Genomic DNA, 19,888 nt, shown 5'->3' with positions numbered 1-19,888 from the left:
GCCGGTAAGAAAGAAAACTTTGGGGGCCTATTACATAATGAAATTTATCAATGAATGTACTGTAAATCATTAACCCCCTCAATAAAAAAATTTTTTAAAGTAAAACCCAATTCTAATAGCTATAGTTGCCAAATTTCTAAATTTTATAAAAAGCCACTTTCAGTAATTTAGTTCAGTAGAGTGATGAGAATAAGTCAATCCTTATCACTTCATCATACAAAAACATACCGTGTTCTTTATCAGCTGACTCATCCCTAAGAGATCAGCATTCTTTTATTTTTCTTTCACTTTATATTTATTTATTTATTTTCCCTTTTTTTGCCCATTTTTTTATTGTTGTTGTTATTGATGTTGTCGTTAGATAGGATAGAAAAAAATGAGAGAGGAAGGGAAGAGAGAGGGGGAGAAAAAGATAGACACCTGCAGACCTGCTTCACCGCCTGTGAAGTGACTCCCCTGCAGGTAGGGAGCCAGGGGACTCGAACCTGGATCCTCCCACCGGTCCTTACGCTTTGTGCCATCTGCGATTCAGTCTGCTGGATTGAACCTGGGACCTTCGGTGTATCACACATGAAAGTCTTTTTGAAAGTCCATAATGCTAACTCCTCAGCCCCTCTGGGAACAGATTATAACCCCTTTCAGGTAGTGGTTAAAAATAAATAAATAAATAAATAATAAAATAACTCATGGGGGTCGGGCGGTAGCACAGCGGGTTAAGCACAAAGACTAGCATAAGGATACTGGTTCGAGCCCCCGGATCCCCACCTGCAGGGGCCTGTTTGCTTCACGAGCAGTAAAACAGGTCTGCAGGTGTCTGTCTTTCTCTCCCCGTCTTCCCCTCCTCTCTCGATTTTTGTGGCCTATCCAACAACAATGGCATCAATAACAATAATAACCACAACAACAATAAAACAAGGGAAACAAAAGGGAAAAATAGAGCCTCCAGGAGCAGTGGATTCATGATGCAGGCACCAAGCCCCAGTAATAACCCTGGAGGCAAAAAAACAAAAACAAAAACCAAAAACTCAATGCTTTCAATTTACAGCACACAAGGCTGCACATTACCCCAACATTCAAGTTTTAGTGAATAAGGATGCTTGATATTTATGTTTTCACACCAATTTGAAAAGTAGTCAAGTCCTTACTGTAGCTGAAGTAGCAGCTGAAAGCAATGGCAGTATCCCCCCACAAGCCATGACCATATTGTCCGTCACTTGAGAGATGAGATGAACTGTGTTGTGTACAAAGATGACATTATCACTGCTATTCACGAAGTCCATAACTGTCTTCGTTGAATGACTGTCCAAAGATAAATGATGTTTACTGATAAAGCTAAAGAAAGGAAATCAAGTTGCCTACTTGAGGAAGAAAGGATAAGAAGATGCTTTTGCTTTATCTTGAAAGTAGAGGAAATACTATTATAAAACAAGTATTTTTTTTCTGGTGGTTAAAGGGTGTCTACTTCCTCACACAGAACCCACTGACTACTCATATTGGCAATTAGTATCCATGCCCATTCTCAGTACCAAAGCAGCAATAGACTTTACAGAAGAAATTGAATTAAGTGATCCTTAACTGGGAATTAAACTGAAAAACAATACAGCTAAACTGAAGAGGTAAAGGGTGCCATTAAAAATCAACATAAGAGGCTTTTTAAGTATACAAATAATAAGCTGGGCATTTTTAAAATCAGAAATCACCCAAGAAGAGACTAAATAAAATAAACTACCGAAATTTTTATACTTAAAAAGGCACTATAGAAATGGATGTAAGGGGTCAGCCAGTGGTGTACCTTCTTAAGCACACACATTACAGTGTGCGAGGACTCAGGTTCAAGCACCTGGTCCCCAACTGCAGGGGGAAAGCTTCACACGTGGTGAAGCAGGGCTGCAGGTATCTTTCTCTCCTTCCCCTCTCAATTTCTCTCTGTCTCTATCCAAGAAGAAATACTTTTTAAAAAAAATGATGTAACACTTAAATACCAGCTTTTTTAGTACTGCTTACTAACAGAAAGCCCACTTGACAGATCATGCTTCTGCATAACATTTTGAAAAAAAAAAAATCTGATTTTAAGTCTATATAATACAAATAAGGCTAGTCATTTTTAATAATAGAGAATAAGTTAATTCAATAAAACACTAGTTTGGAAATAATTTTTGTCCTACTATTTTAATCACATTTATAGGTAAGAAAAAAAGTTAGCTATGTAAGTTTTTTTTAAAAAAAGACTATAGTTTGTATATATCTTCCGTAATGAACATTAACAACATACCTTCTCCACATCTGTATGTCTGTTTCTATTGAAAATAATAGATCAGTGAGCAAACGCTGATGCATCGGAGACCATTTAAACTCAGGAATACGGAACATAGTAGATCTGGAATCCCTTCTTTGTCCGTTAACAGCACCTGGTGCCATTCCTTGCCCTGGGTGCTCCTGCTGCCTCGATGTCTATTACAAAAAAATAAAGAGTAAGACGTCCAGCTTCAAGAAAGGAATCAATAAAGGAAAATAATAACAGCTTCTTTGTAATTCACTTAATCATTTTAAGATACTGAAATAATCTAAAAAATATGAATGAGTGATGACATTATACATTTAACACATTTAAAGCAAATTCACCAAAAACATGGAAGAAGTCACAATTGAACACCAGTTGCTTTATGGTCATGTTAATATTACCACTATTGAGTCTAGCACTTTTATTTACTTTTCTACTAGAACACTGCTCAGCTCTGGCGTAAGGTGGTGTGGGAAACTGAGCCTGGGACCTTGGAGCTTCAAGCATGAGAGTTTGTTTGAATAAGCATTATGCTAGCTCTCCTGGCCTAGACAAGCATTTCTTAAAGGGATCAAGAAGTCCCTAATTTTAACAACAGTATGAAAAAAGGTAAAACTGGGAGGATAAAATGGCTAGAATTAAGAATATACCAAAATAAGACAACAGAATAAAAAACCAACAGAATAAAAAGAGGGTAGAACGGAAGGGAGCCAAATAATGTGGAACATTGACAACATGCAATCAACTGCTACTTAACAAAGTAAACAGGCCTCATGGGATAATTCCGATTCACATATTTTGTAGATAAAATCATACACTGGCAGGGGGTCCAAGGAGAAGATAGCTCTAGATTTTACTAAATAATAAAACATGGGGGCCAGACAGTGCTGTACTTGAGAGCATATGTCCATGAGGAAGGAACTGGATGAATCAAGCCCCAAACCCCACCTGCTATCCCATCTCAATTTCTATCTCATCAAATAAAACAACAATGAAAAAAAAATTTTAATTATGTAAAAAATAATAAATGCAAGAATTTCCTATGTTTTATTTAAAAACAAAATCACACCAATCCTCAAAACATGAAAATAATAGCTTTGAGGGTACGGTGGTAAGTAACAAAAGCTGACATTTAGGAAAGATAGTTCACACAGTAGAGTGCACACAATATCATACAAGAGAGCTGAGCTTTGAGCCCCTGGTCACCATGTGTGAGCACCTGCATGGGAGAAGCTTCATGAACTACAGTGCTGCGGTGTCTCCTCTGTCTCTCACCTCCTATACAAAATTCAAAATAAAATAGAGCAGTGAGAGTACAGGTACAGAGCACCAGAGAAGCCTGGCAGAAAGAGAAGGGGGTGGGGGAGCAAGCTGCCATTTAATGAGCTCTTACTAAAAGGCCACTATGCTATCTTGAACCAAAGGTGTAAAAAAAAAAAAAAATCATCTCAATATATTCATCCATCTAATTGAGCCAGTTCCAAAAATAAAATTAAGCACATACACTAAGCCTATTTTAACTTTATATAAATACACCTCAAGAAGACAACATATGTAATCACCTCAAGCATGGGCTGATGAGGTTGAGATGTTTCTACATTAGTGCTGGCTTTCAATTCCAGTCTCTCGGTATCTGTGGCAACACTGGAGACATCCAACTTAGCGATCCTTTGCTCAGAAGCAGACTCAGAGTTGTTGCCCTGAGTCTCATTAACTACCTTGGTTTCTCTGGTTGTTGTCTTTCCTTCCTCAGGCGCCTGACAAGTGTCTGACTGTACAGCTGTTTGTGAAGTAGTTAGGTCTGGAGAGGTAGCTGAAGACCCTGATGTCATTGCTGAGATACCAGAATCTCTAGAATCTTGCGTTTCATGGTCAGTTTGCTTCTTATTTACCATCTCTTCCTCCTGAAATGTTAATCTGTGGTCATCACTGACTATGTCCAGACTCTCGCCGGCTTCAGATACAGCTGGAGACAAACTATTATCTTGAAGCTCTGTGGGTGAACTGATTTCCTCAGTAGGATTACTTTCTACCTTCAGTTCCACATAGTCGTCATCATCATCTTCTACAATAGACTTGTCCAGCAGTTCTGGTACTTCTGAAGCATCCTCTTCTGAAGGAGAACTTATGGATGCAGTTACTTCACTGACAGTCATTCTATCTTTGTCGGTTGTTGTAAAAGAATTAGAGGAAACAGTAACAGAAGACACTTCCAAATCACCTACATCCATTATGTCGCTTGTTTCCTCTAAAGCTATTTCATCCAGTAACTCCTGGTTTTCTTGTCCGGTTTTCCTTTCTTCATTGGATGTATTCTGTGTCTGCAGCTCACTATTTAGTGCAGAGTATACTGAACTTGTCTGCTCAATGCTTGACTTTTCATCACTATTTCCAGTGATATGAAAAGACGAAGGAGGCTCCTTCATATCTGACTGCTGTGATCCTACTGAAACATTAACATCCATTCTAATGTCAGACACTGCTTGAACTACACTTGAAGAACATTGCTCTATTTCTTCATCAACTTTCCCCTGGTGTTCCCTAAATATATTGGCAAGGTTTTCTTTATGTATTTCAAAAGTGACCTAGATGAAAATCACAAAAGTCAGTCAAAACACAGGAGGAAAAAAAAAAAAAAAGGATATACACAACATAAAACTAAGATTTAGAAATTTTCAAATACATGGTTTACTTGATACAATAAAACAATTGCCCTGCAATGCTCTTAGTTCATAACATGATTTTAAAAAACGACTGAAAAACTAAATATTCAAGAAAAAGCATAGCTAATCTTAAAGCAATCAGGTGGGACAACATTCACAACAAGAATGCAGCTATTTGGACTCGAAAGACATAAAGGACAAAGGTACATCATTCTGTTGCCCTCTATTACTTGGTACAGAACTTATGTGCCATAGGGAAGTGATTCATGCACTAGGACGTACATGATTTCCATAGGACATCTTCAGCAGAGATAAAAATCGTCAACTTAACTGTTATAGCAACTTCTCCCTACATTTATTAAGGTGCTAAAACTTTTATTTACTCAACTAAAGAATATTAATTCTATTAACAACTAACAGAAAAAGTCCAGTCCCTCCCCAAATACAGCTTTCAAGAGAAAACTTAGCACAATTGAAAGTTCTAGTTAAAATGTCTAAGTTACCATCTACTACACTTGTATTCAATACTATATCAAAGGTTTGTGATTTTTTCACTTTATCAAAAACTATTACCTTACAAGCAATACTAATCTCATTATTTTTCTTTTTTTAATATTTATTTTATTTATTTATTCCCTTTTGTTGCCCCTGTTGTTTTACTGTTGTAGTTATTATTGTTGTCATTGTTGTTGGATAGGACAGAAAGAAATGGAGAGAGGAGGGGAAGATAGAGAGGGGAAGAGAAAGATAGACACCTACAGACATGCTTCACTGCTCGTGAAGCGACTCCCCTGCAGGTGGGGAGTCAGGACTTGAACCAGGATCCTTACACCAGTCCTTATGCTTTGCGCTACCTGCACTTAACCCGCTGCGCTACAGCCCGACTCCCATTATTTTTCTTAAATGTGATCATCAACTCTAAAGAAAATAAAAAGGGCTTTAATTTTTTAACCACAGCACTGCTCAGCTCTGGCTTATGGTGGTGCAGGGGACTGAACCTGGAACTTCAAAGCCTCAGGCATGAAAGTCTCTTTGCATAACCATTATATTATTTATCTACCCCTGCCCATAAAAAGGGCTTTATACTGGGAGGAAAGGTAGTATACATGTAAGAATAATAACAATAATAAATAGGACAATCGTAGGCTGGGAGTTTTCCTATAGTCAATTCCCAGGGTCAACAGATAGAAAAAAGAAAGTCGAGGGTCGGGAGGTAGTGCAGCGGGTTAAGCGCACATGGTGCACATGGCGCACGGACTGGCCTAAGGACCCTGATTCAAGCCCCTGGCTCCCCACCTTCAGGGAGGTTGTTTCACAAGCAGTGGCTATCTTTATCTCCTCTTCTCTGCCTTCCTCTCCTCTCTCTATTTCTCTCTGTCCTATCCAACAACAACATCAATAACAATAACAATAGCCCAAACAGCGATAAGGGGAGAAAATAGCCTCTAGGAGCAGCTGATTTGTGGTGCAGGCACTGAGCCCCAGCAATAACCCTGGAGGCCAAGAGACAGAAAGAGAGGGGGAGAGAGAGAGAGAGGGAGCGAGGGATGGGGAGAGAGAAAGAGGGAGGGAGGGAGAGAGAGAGAGAGACAGAGAGAGAGAGAGAGAGAGAGAGTCATTAAGACCCAGGTAGCAGCAAACATAGGAGAGTATACAAATTATGTGCAAGGACCCGGGTTCAAGCCCCTGATCCTTACCTGTAATAGGAAAGCTTCACAAGCAGTGAAGCAGTGCTGTAGGTATCTATCTTCCTCTCCTCTCTCAATTTCCCTTCATTCTATCAAATAAAAAAATGATATAAAGTAAAGGAAAAAAAAAAAAAAAGAATGGCCACTGGAAATGGTAGAGTCGTCATACAAGCACCAAGCAATAGCCCCTGTGAAGATGGAGAAGGGGGGGAAGGGAGATGGACTTTCATCACAAGCTTGGAAATATACATAAATGTCTTATTGCAGCCAGTCAATACATTTAAGTGCTTACTGTTCTCAACATATGCTATTTCCCATACTCCTTGGTTACTCATTAAACAGGAGCCACAAACATGCTATTGAGGAGCATATACCCAATACAATGTTTGCCTTCCATGCACAAGATCCTTGTGTCTGAGCCCTGGCATCATTTGGAAGCACCATGGACAGCAACAGAGTACATTTCATGGCTGGAAGAAATGTGGCTGTGATGTCTCTTCTGTCTTTCCTCCACCTGACCCCTCTATTCTCTCCCTAAGAAGTGGGGTCAGCAGGAGATGTTCAGGTCAGAGAGGCCACTCAGCAGTGGCAACACACATGACAAAGCCCAGCTGGGTTCATTTCCTTGTGGAAATTGGAAAGAAAGAAAGGGGATTGGGGAGGGAGGGAGGGAGGGAGGGAGGGAGGGAGGGAGGGAAAGAAGGAAGGGAAAGAGAAAGAAAGAAAGAAAGAAAGAAAGAAAGAAAGAAAGAGAGAGAGAGAGAGAGAGAGAGAGAGAGAGAGAGGGAGGGAGGGAGGGAGGGAGGGAGGGAGAGAGAGAGAGAGAGAGAGAGAGAGGGAAGGAAAGATAGAAGAAAGTATGCTAAGGGCAAGGGCATGGGGCTGAAGCCGGGGGAGGAGGTTGAAAGGGCACTGGGGACCCAATACACAATGCTGGAAGAACCCTGGGCTGATGGTGGGAGTGGTGTACAGACAATACTAGTGGAGAGATGAGAAACTGCACCGCACCCATGCAACCAGTGGCCTGGCTTATAAATCATTACTTCTCTCTTTTTTTAATGGTGTTTATTATTACTATTGTTATTATTATTTTGCCTCCAGGATTACTGCTAGGACTCAGTGCCTGTACTACGAATCCACTGCTCCTGGAGTCCATTTTTTCCATTTTGTTGCCCTTGTTATTACTGCCATTGATGTTGACATTGGATAGGACAGAGAAATCTAGAGGGGAGGGGAGACAGGCGAAAGAAAGACAAGACACTTGCAGACCTGCTTCGCCATGTGCGCTTAACATGCTGTGCTACTTCCCGACCCTCCTAAATCATCACTTCTCTAACAATTTTTTTAAAAGAAAATTAGAAACTGTACCTGTGTAACAACAACTGTATTGTAAAATCCCTAACTCCCAAATTAAGTGCGAAAAAAAAACCATAAAGCATAAGAAGATATATAAAAATGTCCGGGAGGTGGCGCAGTGGCTGAGACGATATATAAAAATACATATTTCTGTTGGGGCCAAGTGGTGGTGCACCTGATTAAGTGCACACATTACTGTGCACAAGGACCCAGGTTCAAACCCCTGGTCCCCACCTGCAGGAGGAAAGCTTCACAAGTGTTGAAGAAAGGCTACAGGTGTCCCTATGTCTACCCCTCCCTTCTTAATTTCTATCTTTCTCTATCCAATAAATAAATTTTTTTTAAAAAATACACATTTCTGTTAAAAGCAATAACACACAGAGTCCATCCTGCAGGTGCAACAGGGGGAACATTCTGTGTGTGTTGTGTGGGTTTGGAGTCAAATCTGATCTACATAGCACTCTGTTCTTCCTAAGCAAATGTGTTTCTTCTTCCCTCTGTAGAAGTGAGTATGAGAAATGTTTTTCAAACTCTGAAATCGGTTGATTTTTAAATTTTCCGTTAATTTACTCCAATGCTTTAAAAGCTCAATTGGCAACTGAGCAATTATCATTGCTGTTATCTTTTTTTGAAACTGTTTTCCTAAAGGTATTTGTGACTGATAATTCCTAATTAATTACTAGATATTGTTCTAAATTACCCAGCTAAAAGACTACTCATTAATCTTCACAATCATCTGAAAGCTAATCTATAGCTAGTCTCATGTTTGGAAAGGACTTCTATAAACTACTAAAGATAGTCATGAGCTAATAACTCCAACAATTCTTTTGCAATTACTTTTAACTGAAATGGCAATCAAATTTACTAGTTAGGAGATAAAAGATGAATATATCAAGAGATCAATGTTATTAACTTATATATCTTAAGATCTGGACCTATAAAAATTTACTGTTCTTTTTTGAAATGTTGGGAGCTTATGAATTGGCTTTCTATCTTGAGCTAGTACATCTTTTACATTCTGTTATTATTCCAAAGAAATACCACTTATATAACATACTAACTTCTAAGGTTACGAACCTTTCCACAAGTGAAAAACAAGATTCATCATTAATAATAGCTAAACCTCCCCATACAGAGTACATGTAAGCAAGCACAGCTCAAAATGATAACTACAATGTGTGGACATTAGGAGATCTTTAGTAGAGACTCTGATCCAATCTCCTACAGAAACATGGTATAAAGTAGCAAGAAAAATTAAAGTCTAGATACAAAAATTTATACATAAATATTTACTGCTCTATTTAATGCAAATCATCTTGGCTACAAATCTGAATAATCTGGCTCAAATCTATATTCTTAATTGCTTTTCTAGTATAACCTGACCCATGGGAGGTTGGTGGGCTATGTAACATAAGGCCTAGACTTTCCAAAAAGAACTAGTTATGACAATAACATAGGCTCAACAACACAGGGAAACAATGTTGTGAGGGCAGCAAGTAGTACTCATAATAAGCACCATACATTGATGTAATACACTTAAAAGTATATTTTGAATAGGCAGTGTATTCTGATAGGGTTCAGGACATGTTAGCAGATAATAAATAAATCCCTCTCTCCATTGTTACCAGTCATCTATATCAGGAACAAAACAATAGACCCTTTTGTGGGCCCCCTATAGGACCTTGCCCTCAACTTGGATCAGCAATGGTAGAGAATGTTCCATCCTCTGAAGGGAAGTTGGAAAACATACGCTATGCTACACCTGAGGGAGATGGGTTAATATTGGGACAGCTTGGAATGTTCCTACTTATAACCACAGATGTGAGTTCAGATCTATAGGGATGCAGAGGTCACATAGGCTACTAAGCTGAATATTGGCCCCAGACCACATCAAATCAATGGGGTTTTCAGTCAACAATATTTATACCCCTTTCACATATTAGGGAGCTACTCTCTTCCCTGATCCAGCCTTCTGGTCCTTTTTCCAGCCATGACATCATCTCCCCAGACAATAACTTGGATCCACCTGCATATCAGATTTCAGGCTCAGGGGAGAAAAGAAAATAGTATAGCCACAGGACCTTTGGAGTATAACTAAATAGACCTACTAGCTATCTACAAAATGGAGACACCTCCCCCGCCCCCAACTCTTCATCTGCACTACTCCAGCCATTAGGTTCATGACTGGTCAACAATTTGTTTGGCTTTTACGTTAACTCTCTTTTCAGCCACCAGGTTCCAGATGCTACCATGATGCCAACCAGACTTCCCTAGACAGACAACCCCACCAATGTGCCCTGGAGCACAGCTTCCCCAGAACCCCACCCCACTAGGGAAAGAGAGAGACAGGCTGGGAGTATGGATTGACCTGTCAATGCCCACGTTCAGCAGGGAAGCAATTACAGAAGCCAGACCTTCCACCTTCGGCATCCCACAATGACCTTGGGTTCATACTCCCAGAGGGTTAGGGAATGGGAAGGCTATCAGGAAAGGGATGGGATGCGGAGTTCTAGTGGTGGGAATTGTGTGGAGTTGAACCCCCTCTTATCCTATGGTTTTGTCAATGTTTCCTTTTTATAAATAAAATTTTTAAAAAGGAAAAAAATAAACAGGCTTCAGCATTTCTTCAGTCTTTCTTGGCTTCTAAGTTCCCAATTCAAAGAAAAAAAAAAAAAAGAAAAATACATTAAATGTAATGTTTTTCTCTTGTAAACTGCTATCAACTTGATTTTCAAGCCCAGCCTAAGAGGCTAATGGAAGAATTTTATCTTCCCTACAATTCAAAGGATTAGAATGTTAAACATTTTAAAGCATGCAGCATAAAAGTCTCCCTTCCCTCACTGGCCCTTTCCTGCACTCCAGTAATCAGCAAATCAGGCATTAATTCTTACCTATCTTTCCAAGATACTTTCATGAGGATATACCTGTTTTACTCACTTTTCTACTTTTACTCACATAGTATCACTTAATTTTTTTTTTTTTTTTTTTTTTGCCTACAGGGTTATAGGTGGGGCTCAGTGCCTACACTATGAATCTACTGCTCCTAGAGGCCATTTTTCCCATTTTATTGCCCTTGTTGTTACCATTGCTGCTGCTGTTGTTGGACAAGACAGAGAGAAATTCAGAGAGATGGAGAAGACAGAGATGAGGAGAAGATAGACACCTGCAGACCTGCTTCATTGCCCTTGTGTGCTTAATCTGCTGCGCTACTGCCCTGCCCCTAATGTATTTTCTTTATTTGGGGCTGGGGATTTAGCTTAGGACTGCACATATTTGAAGCATGCTTTCAACTCCTGAGCTCAAAAAAAAAAATTTTTTTTTCATATGAGAAAGCCATCATTCATGAAGCTCTGCTATGTTTGTGTTTGTTTTTGTTCTCTTTCTGCAGAATGCATACATGAGGTCCTGGGTTTGAATCAAGACATCATGTAACAAGAAAAATGGCAGAAACAAAAAATGCACCACAGAAGAACTCTACCACTCTCACAAAGCCCAATAAAGAAATAAGCTAAGACAGTATAACTACTTTTTTTGTTTATATAGCCAATGACTCTTTCCTTAAGAAACTCTAATGAGAATCTTCTAAACATTCTTCTCAATTCCATCCTAAGGCCCCTAAAGCAACCAGAAGGACAGAAATCACTAAAGTTAGAGCAGAAATAAACAACATCGAAAATAAAAGAACCATACAAAAGATCAATGAAGCCAAATGTTGGTTCTTTGAAAGATTAAACAAAATTGACAAACCCCTAGCCAGACTCACCAAACAAAAAAGAGAGAAGACTCAAATTAATAGAATTGTAAACGATACAGGAGATATCACAACTGACACCACAGAAATCCAGAGAATCCTGCGAAAATTCTATAAAGAACTATATGCCACCAAGCTAGAGAATCTGGAAGAAATGGAACAATTCCTAGAAAACTATGCACTTCTAAAACTGAACCATCCTAAGGCCAACTCAGAATTGAATCACCTCATTTCACAGAGAGCCCGGTTAATAAGCCAGTTTAGAAAGGATCCCCAGTCCTAGAAATCTGAGCCCCCCCCCCATATCTAATCATATTCATTTATATATCCCACCCCACAGACGGTATCTTGTCAACCTGGCCTGTGTTCAACAAGAATCATGTCATTTTGTGTAACTAGAATCTCCCAAGCCCTAGATGTTTCTGCTAATCTTCCATCCATTGACACTAAATCTATCCTGTTCCTTGGCTAGGAATCCCTACATTTCTTAACCAGAGCCCAATCTACACTCTGGAAACATTTGCCCTATTGCAACAATACCTGAAACAAGTCTGGTTCTATGGTTTTAACTAACATCTGACCCTGGTTCTCTTCAACAATATTACATATGTGACACTAAACATAGGCTGTACTATCCCAAGCAATTTTTACTTTCTAACTCTTCAAATGAACTTTTAGTTTATTTTTAAATTACTTCTTCTACATACTTAAGGTTTTGAATGAAATCCAGAATCTGAAAAATTAATTCACTCAGTTACTTCCTCATAGAATTTTCAGTGTTGCAATATTCAGATGACATCAAAGCAGCAACATTTGATCTGAACTTTGTGTTTTTGTAAAAACACCCCTAGTAAAAACACTTACTCCTAACACCCCTAGTAAAAACACTTACTCTTTTACAAATGAATTTTAAGCAACATTAAGACCCAGTGAAGAGCAACCTGGGAAGTGGATACCAAATGAAGATGCAATTGAAACAGAAGACCTCTGAAAACCCCTTTCTAGTTTCTTAATCTCCACAGGTGTTATATAACACAAACTTTCTAGAATTAAAATAATTTTAATGTATATTCTTCCCCCAAATTTCCTTTAAGTATGGGAATTTTTCAATTCTACAACCAGCTGAAAATATATGTATAGTAAATGTAAAACTCATTTTGGTGGGCAACACTGGGTTTGTTGTTGTTTTCACTAGGGCTTCACCACCCTGACTTTTCAGATAGAGACAGAGATGAGGGAACAGGAATGATACACCACACTAAAGCTTCCTTCAGTGCAGTAGACACACACTCAGATCTAGGCTGTGCATATGGCAAACTATCCAGACTAGTTTGCCAGTCCTCTATTTTGAAGTATTTAGAGCAAGCAATAGTTGGTATACACGGAACACTCACTGTTCACAACTGTAAATACTTGCCAAAATTAGCACACTTTATCTGCAGACCAGCCTTAAGGATAGGTCTTACTTCATAAAAGCACAGTGGGTAGGGGGAGGACTGGGCGAGGGAACAGCCAATTGAGCACACATTTTACCATGTGTAGGGACCCAGGTTCAAGCCTCATTTCCACCTGCAAAGGGGAAGCTTCATAAGCTGTGAAGCAGTGCTGCATATGTCATTCTTTCTCCCTATTTCCCCACTCCTTTTTCAGTTTCTCTGTGTACTATCAAAAGGAAAGGGGGGGAGGTAAGTAGCAGCCAAGAGTGATAGATTTGTAGTGCAGGCACCAAGGCCCCACTATATCCCGGGTGGTAATTTAAAAAAATAATTTTTTAAAAGAAATTAAAACTATCATGCAGTTTAATCATTTTTTAATCTTTTAAGTCACCCAGACCAATTTTACTTCTGTAAGAATGATCTAAATGGTAGTCCCAGGTGGTGGTCAGGAATTCAAACCCAGGTCCAGTAGGTGAGCTATTTCCCAGTCTCAGTATACCTTGTCATAGAGAAAAGACAAAATAAATCAGAATTCTTACAAAAAAAAAAAAAACCTGATTTTTCTTCTCTATAAAAATGATCAATACTTATGTTTAAGTCACTTTATTAAGTTTACTCACTCAGCAATGACTAAAAATATTAAGATACCCCAAGAAACCCAAGATAATAAAATGCTTAAAACATATTCATCATTTGGGGAGTTACCTATTACAAACTATATTCAACTGATTATGTAATATATTTATTCTACATCAATACTGGTCTAGACAAAATATTCCTATGTTTTAATTTTGTTTAGAAATGAATATGGTTTGACAGTTCTCATAACTCAGGATATGGTAAATGACTTCATTTAAAACTTAACTAGAAAAGAACCTTTCAGATAACCAAGTAAAACCAGAAGATATCCAATATAAAACATTTAAAGAAAAAAAAAGGATAAATAGGACTGAGAGGTGGCTTAACTGTATAGCATGTGCCATCATGCCTTGCATGAATGAGGCCCTCGGTTCAATCCACAGCACTGCATAAAATGAAAGAGTGGTGCTTTGGTCTTTCATTAATATGTAGTATTAATGTAAAAATGTATATAATCTCAATGTAAAAAATAAAAACCTAAAGAGTACACAAACTGAAAATTATAAGGTTACTCTTCACTGCGTACACATTTGAAACCCTGGGACCAAAGTAACTGACATGGTGCAGTTATACTGGAAGAGCCTCTTACTGGTTTTACAACCTAGTTCTGCTGTTGCAGGAGAAGGATACAGTGACAAACAGCTTCCTTGCTACAAAGGTGGCAGGAAATCTATCAAACTGGACAATAAAATTGCAATTGAGTTTCTTTGGCTTTTTATAGCAGCTGAATGTGTCCTGATGTAACTCTGCAAAAGCTATTCAATTCTACAACATTAGTTTTTTATGCACCAGTTCTTTATCAAGAATCATGTTATAAATTTGTGACACTGCGATTTAAAATTATTGTAAAAAAAAAAGTGAAGCATCACTTCAGTAACACATGCGTGAAAATATAAAACTCTAGAACATGTTAGAGAAAAAATATAGTCCCAATAACTGGTAAATCTTAACTTATGCACTACAAACTGTTCACCTACTTATTGAATCACTTCAGTCCCATCCTAAACATTATTAAATATTGATCTGAAGAGGTTTAGAGTATAAGTTATCCATTTTATTTTTAAATGGTATCAAGGTTTCAAACTTCCAGGAAAAAAATTAACTCAATAGTTAAATAAGTTACTTTGCATAAGCTTCACGAAAGAGAAAGGCTTTCTAATCAATGAATAAAATTCACACAAAGAAATAGAAAACATCTGTAGCCCTGAATCAAAAGGAAAAAAGGATACATCAAAATTAAAAGTGAAAACCACAAGAAAAAATTTTTAATTCTTCCCTTCCCCTGGCATATAGTTATGGAAAACCTTAACACTTTAAAGTTTGCATATAAAAGCAAAAAGTAATGTATCTTCACTGTAAGAAACACAACACTGAGAAATTAATCTGTTAACTATGATAATTGAAATATAAAATCTTAATTTTTTTATTTCTAGGCTCCAACCCAAGCCACACATATGGCAACACAGGTGCCCTACACATAGAACTATCTTTCAGCTCAACATCTGCATCTTATAAGTTAATAATTTTACTTCTAGGAATACATCACAGAGAGGTTTCCAACATGTACATAATCAAAAATGCTTTTCTACTGGTCTGTGGATAGAATACTACCATGGAACGCAATACAGTTGTAAAAAAATGCAAATACATGACTCAATATAAATGAATCTTAACGATCAATGAAAACAAATTGCAGGAGGAAATGAATTTGATATATTCATGTTATGGAGAAACATAAAAAATATTCGTTTTAAATATGCACGTGTATGTACATGTACATGCATGCCGACAGAGGGATGAATGCTTGTACACAAAGCAACTGGCATAAAGCAGACCCTTCTTATACCTTTTTATATATGTATAAAATAGTCCAAGAAAATTTTAGATAAAACTATATTTAGCTATATGTGTATATCTAACAATGGAAAAAATTAAAAGGACCAGTTGCGTTCTCCTAAAGTAGGTTTTGAATTAGCTGAAACAGGAGCAAGAGCCAACATCAGCTTTCTGTTAACCACCTTACAATAGCACAGTAACTTCTCATCTGTAAGTTTACAGCGCCACCTTGTGTTCAAAAGCTTCAGATCCGCCATAAATTTCAGTGACCCTTGTGCTGTTATATGAACTTGAAGTACAAATTCCTTTAGTCTGTGACATGAAGTTTCAATTTATGAACAGTAATGCACATGATGAGGACAGCAAACAATCATTTTTACCCTTAGAAAGTTGGAGGTGCTTCATATTTCTTGTAATGGCTCCTATTTTCAGTCTTTCACTTTCCTGTTATTCTCAGAGCCTACCTTGTCTTATTCCTTAAGTCTACAACTTCATTAATTGAGTGAAGCTCAAAGACATTTAAATTGCTAAAATTCACTCCTCCCCCCACCAAAAAAAAAAAAAACTTACCTTTGAATGTGTGATTGATAATGTGTCCACCCACACACGCCAGCCACCCCACTCATATTTGACTGCATGGTAAAGCAGAATTCTGAAAATGGCATAGACCATTTCTGTTATCTTTTGTTCATCTGAATTTTGAGGATTAAAATAGCAGAGAGAAAGCATCCACTCTTGCCACACAGAACACTGTAGCAAGCTCCTGAAAATTACAAAAGGGCACTGAATTACTTAAAATCTAAGATAATTCTAAAAAGACATAAAAATTCTTTTTTTTTAACTTTTACACTATAAACAAAAAAACTATTTAAATCTTATAAAGCATGTGGTACTGAAAACTTAAGTAAATGATACCTTCTTAAGTGTACAGTTCATTACTTTCAATATAAAAAGCACATTTCACAGTGTCTAAGTAATTTTAATTGGAAATAGGCTCATTCAAAAGCTAAACATGATCCTGCATACCTTCTGTTTTCCCTGCTGTTATTAAATAGTTTAATCATGTCAGAAAGAAAGGCTCTGCGAACTTCCATGCTCTCTGGACACTGGGGAGAATTTCGAAGCAGTGTTGCAATTACTTTTAGTATTTCTGAAAGACAATTAACAGCTTAGTGAAAACTGCATCACAGGAAAAAAGATCATAATGAAAGGTCATCAACATACTAAAATTTCTTTAAGAGTCCCTGCCATGTCTACATCTTTTTTGTGCTACCAAAAAAAAAAAAAATGCCTATAAGTGAACAAAATGATAGTTTTTAAAAGAATGATAATGTACTCATGAAAAAGTATTCATAATAAAATTTTCTATTAATCTCAGTAGAATGTACAAAATCAAATGAAATTACTAAAGGTTAAAATAAGTCAATTAACTTATAAAATAATGACCCTGGCACAAAGGGTAAAATACCCAATTTTTTTTCTTTCTTTTTTTTTTCTTAAGATAGAGAAGGCAGAAGAGCAGAGAAAGAATAAAGAAACCACACACCAAAGCTTCCTTCAGTACAGTGGCAGCTCAAACCTGGTATGCACATGACAAAGCAGTGCGCTATCAAAGTGAAGTATTTCACAGGCTCAAGAATATGCTTTTCATAACTCATACAGAGACAAAAGTACCACAGAACAATGAACCACACCAAAAGTAATGTTCAAAATTCTACCAGGAACCTTGTAAAAACCACAGTTCAACCACTAATAAATATTTAAAATAAAAAAATAAGCTAAAATTATTTTTAAATGTTAACTAGTTTTTAACTTTCTACATGTGCTTAAGAAATCTAAATATCAATGGGAAAGACTATTGAACAAGACTATACTCACAAATATTAAAGACGAGATATTTTCGATCTCAAACACAGTATGCCTAAATTTACAGTAATTTAAGATGGAAGTTTCTTCTATGGGTCATGTAACTTAGCTTTACATCAATAAGGAATATAACCAAAATTTTACTGTGAATTTGAACTCTCACTAAATAAAGATCCTATGCATATAATCTTCAAAGGCTCTACCTGTCTAAACATCTCCACATAACCAATGTCAACTCAAATAAAAAACTAGCTAATTTATTATTGCTTATAATCAATATTCTTTGAACAATGTGTTTTCAACAATATCTTAATAATATTTTTTCCCTCCAGGGTTATCGCTGGGGCTCAGTGTCCACACTACGAATCCACTGCTCCTGGAGGCCATTTCTTTCCAATTTTGTTGCCCTTGTTGTTATTGTTGCTATTGTTGTTAGATAGGACAAAGAGAAATCGAGAGAGGAGGGGAAGACAGAGAGAGGAGGAAAGAAAGATAGACACCTGCAGACCTGCTTCACCACTTGTGAAGCAACCCCCCTGCAGGTGATGAACCAGGGGCTCAAACCAAAATCCTTGCTCCGGTCCTTGCACTTCATGCCATGTGCGATTAACTCACTGCGCTACCACCGGTCCCCAATATCTCCAGTGGTGAGACAGACAGTAAGGCAACACAGAATTTGCAGAGGTGAAATGACAGAAATAAAAGATAGAAATGAAGAAGGTACTCAAAGCATTTTAATTTCTAGTTATGACTAAGGTCTAGAAATATATATATGATGTCCAAAGTTAAAAATACTGTTGTATATTTGGAAAATGCAAGGAAGTGAATCTTACCATACATATGTAATCATATGAACTAATGTATGTTCACAACCTTGTTCTTATAATAATTTGATAGAAACAGCAGAGTCCTCAAAAATGGAAACACCTTATGATCTAGCAATACCACTCCCAGTCAGACTATCCACAGGACATGAAAACACTACAAAGGGACATATGTTCCATGTTCACAACTGCACTATTCACAATAGCCAAGGAGTAGAAGCAATCTAATGACCATTGACAGAAAGACTAGATGAAGAAGTTATGAGGAATATATTCAATAGAATACTACTCTACAATTAAAAAATGTTATATTCTTTGGAACAAAATGGAGAGAGCCTGAAATAATTATGCTTAGTGAAGTAAGGAGATAAAAGACAACTACCAATGGTTCCACTCATATGGAATATAGGGCCCTGAAGCACATTTTGCAAAGAAAAAGCACATACTTTCAAAGAAAAAGTAGCCAAATTCCTGCAAATCATCTCTAAGACTATGATAACTATAGGTGTGTGCGTCTGTGTGGACGACCACAGAGCTTTAGTGATGGGTGGAGTGTAACTTTACTCTCGTAATTTTATAGTCTTATAAACCACTATTAAATCATTAATAAATTTTTAACAATCGATTTACATAATCTGATCATTTAACATATGTCTTAAATGTAGACAATGACTGTCAGTTATGTATTTAAAAAAACTGTATGCAAATATAAAATACATACGAGGGTTTTGTATCTTTACTGAAGAGTCAGGATCTGGATGCTGTTTATGTATCACTTGAGTACAAATCTGTTCTATGAGAATCTACAAAAGTAAAACAACAGATTGTATTAACATGATCATTGTATTCTGACTGTTAACAAGTTTTAATAGAATATAAATCAACATTAAGTGTACAAATCTAATAATAGCATGTTAAATATATAACTGAAGTATACAAAATAAAACTATAATCTATTTACACTGAATTATAAATTTAGATAATTCAAAGTAGCAATACTTAGGCAGATGTTGACACTTTTAAAATTCACACATTAATCCACGTTTAAGAAGCACTCATCTCTCCCATATATAACTAATTTCAATATAGTACTTGAAACCTAAGTGGTTTTATTTTATCTAGACATTGTCAGTTCAACTATACAAGCATTTCCTTTTTTTTTTTTTTTTTTTTTGCCTCCAGGGTTGTTGCTGGGGCTAGGTGCCTGCACCATGAATCCACTGCTCCTGAAGGCTTTTTTTCCCCCCTTTGTTGCCCTTGTTTTATTGCTGTTGTTATTATTGTTGATGATGTCATCAATGATAATAATAATGATGATGATGATGATGTTTTATTGCTGTTGTTATTATTGTTGATGATGTCTTTGTTGGATAGGACAGAGAGAAATGGAGAGAGGAGAGGAAGACAGAGGGGGAGAGAAAGATAGACACCTGCAGACCTGCTTCACCGCTTGTGAAGCGACTCCCCTGTAGGTGGGGAGCCGGGGGCTCAAACCGGGATCCTTACGCCGGTCCCTGCACTTTGGCCCACATGCGCTCAACCCGCTGC

General features: G+C 37.3%; 1 protein-coding gene across 3 annotated transcripts in view; it reads right to left on the bottom strand.

The window, feature by feature from the left end:
• LRBA (LPS responsive beige-like anchor protein) overlaps positions 1–19,888 on the bottom strand; it is a 554,160-nt gene that overhangs the window by 430,219 nt on the left and 104,053 nt on the right. For all 3 annotated transcript variants that reach the window (XM_060178956.1, XM_060178957.1, XM_060178958.1), the window contains 6 exons: positions 19,062–19,143; positions 16,677–16,800; positions 16,221–16,413; positions 3,844–4,866; positions 2,273–2,451; positions 1,146–1,299 (listed from right to left, as the gene is read on the bottom strand). In XM_060178956.1, coding sequence (XP_060034939.1) covers positions 1,146–1,299; positions 2,273–2,451; positions 3,844–4,866; positions 16,221–16,413; positions 16,677–16,800; positions 19,062–19,143 — 1,755 coding nt within the window. The remainder of the gene's footprint in view (positions 1–1,145; positions 1,300–2,272; positions 2,452–3,843; positions 4,867–16,220; positions 16,414–16,676; positions 16,801–19,061; positions 19,144–19,888) is intronic.

The sequence above is a fragment of the Erinaceus europaeus genome, chromosome 19, assembly GCF_950295315.1.
Source record: "Erinaceus europaeus chromosome 19, mEriEur2.1, whole genome shotgun sequence".
Classification (NCBI taxonomy): Eukaryota; Metazoa; Chordata; class Mammalia; order Eulipotyphla; family Erinaceidae; genus Erinaceus; species Erinaceus europaeus.
This window is presented reverse-complemented; position numbering and strand designations above follow the sequence as displayed.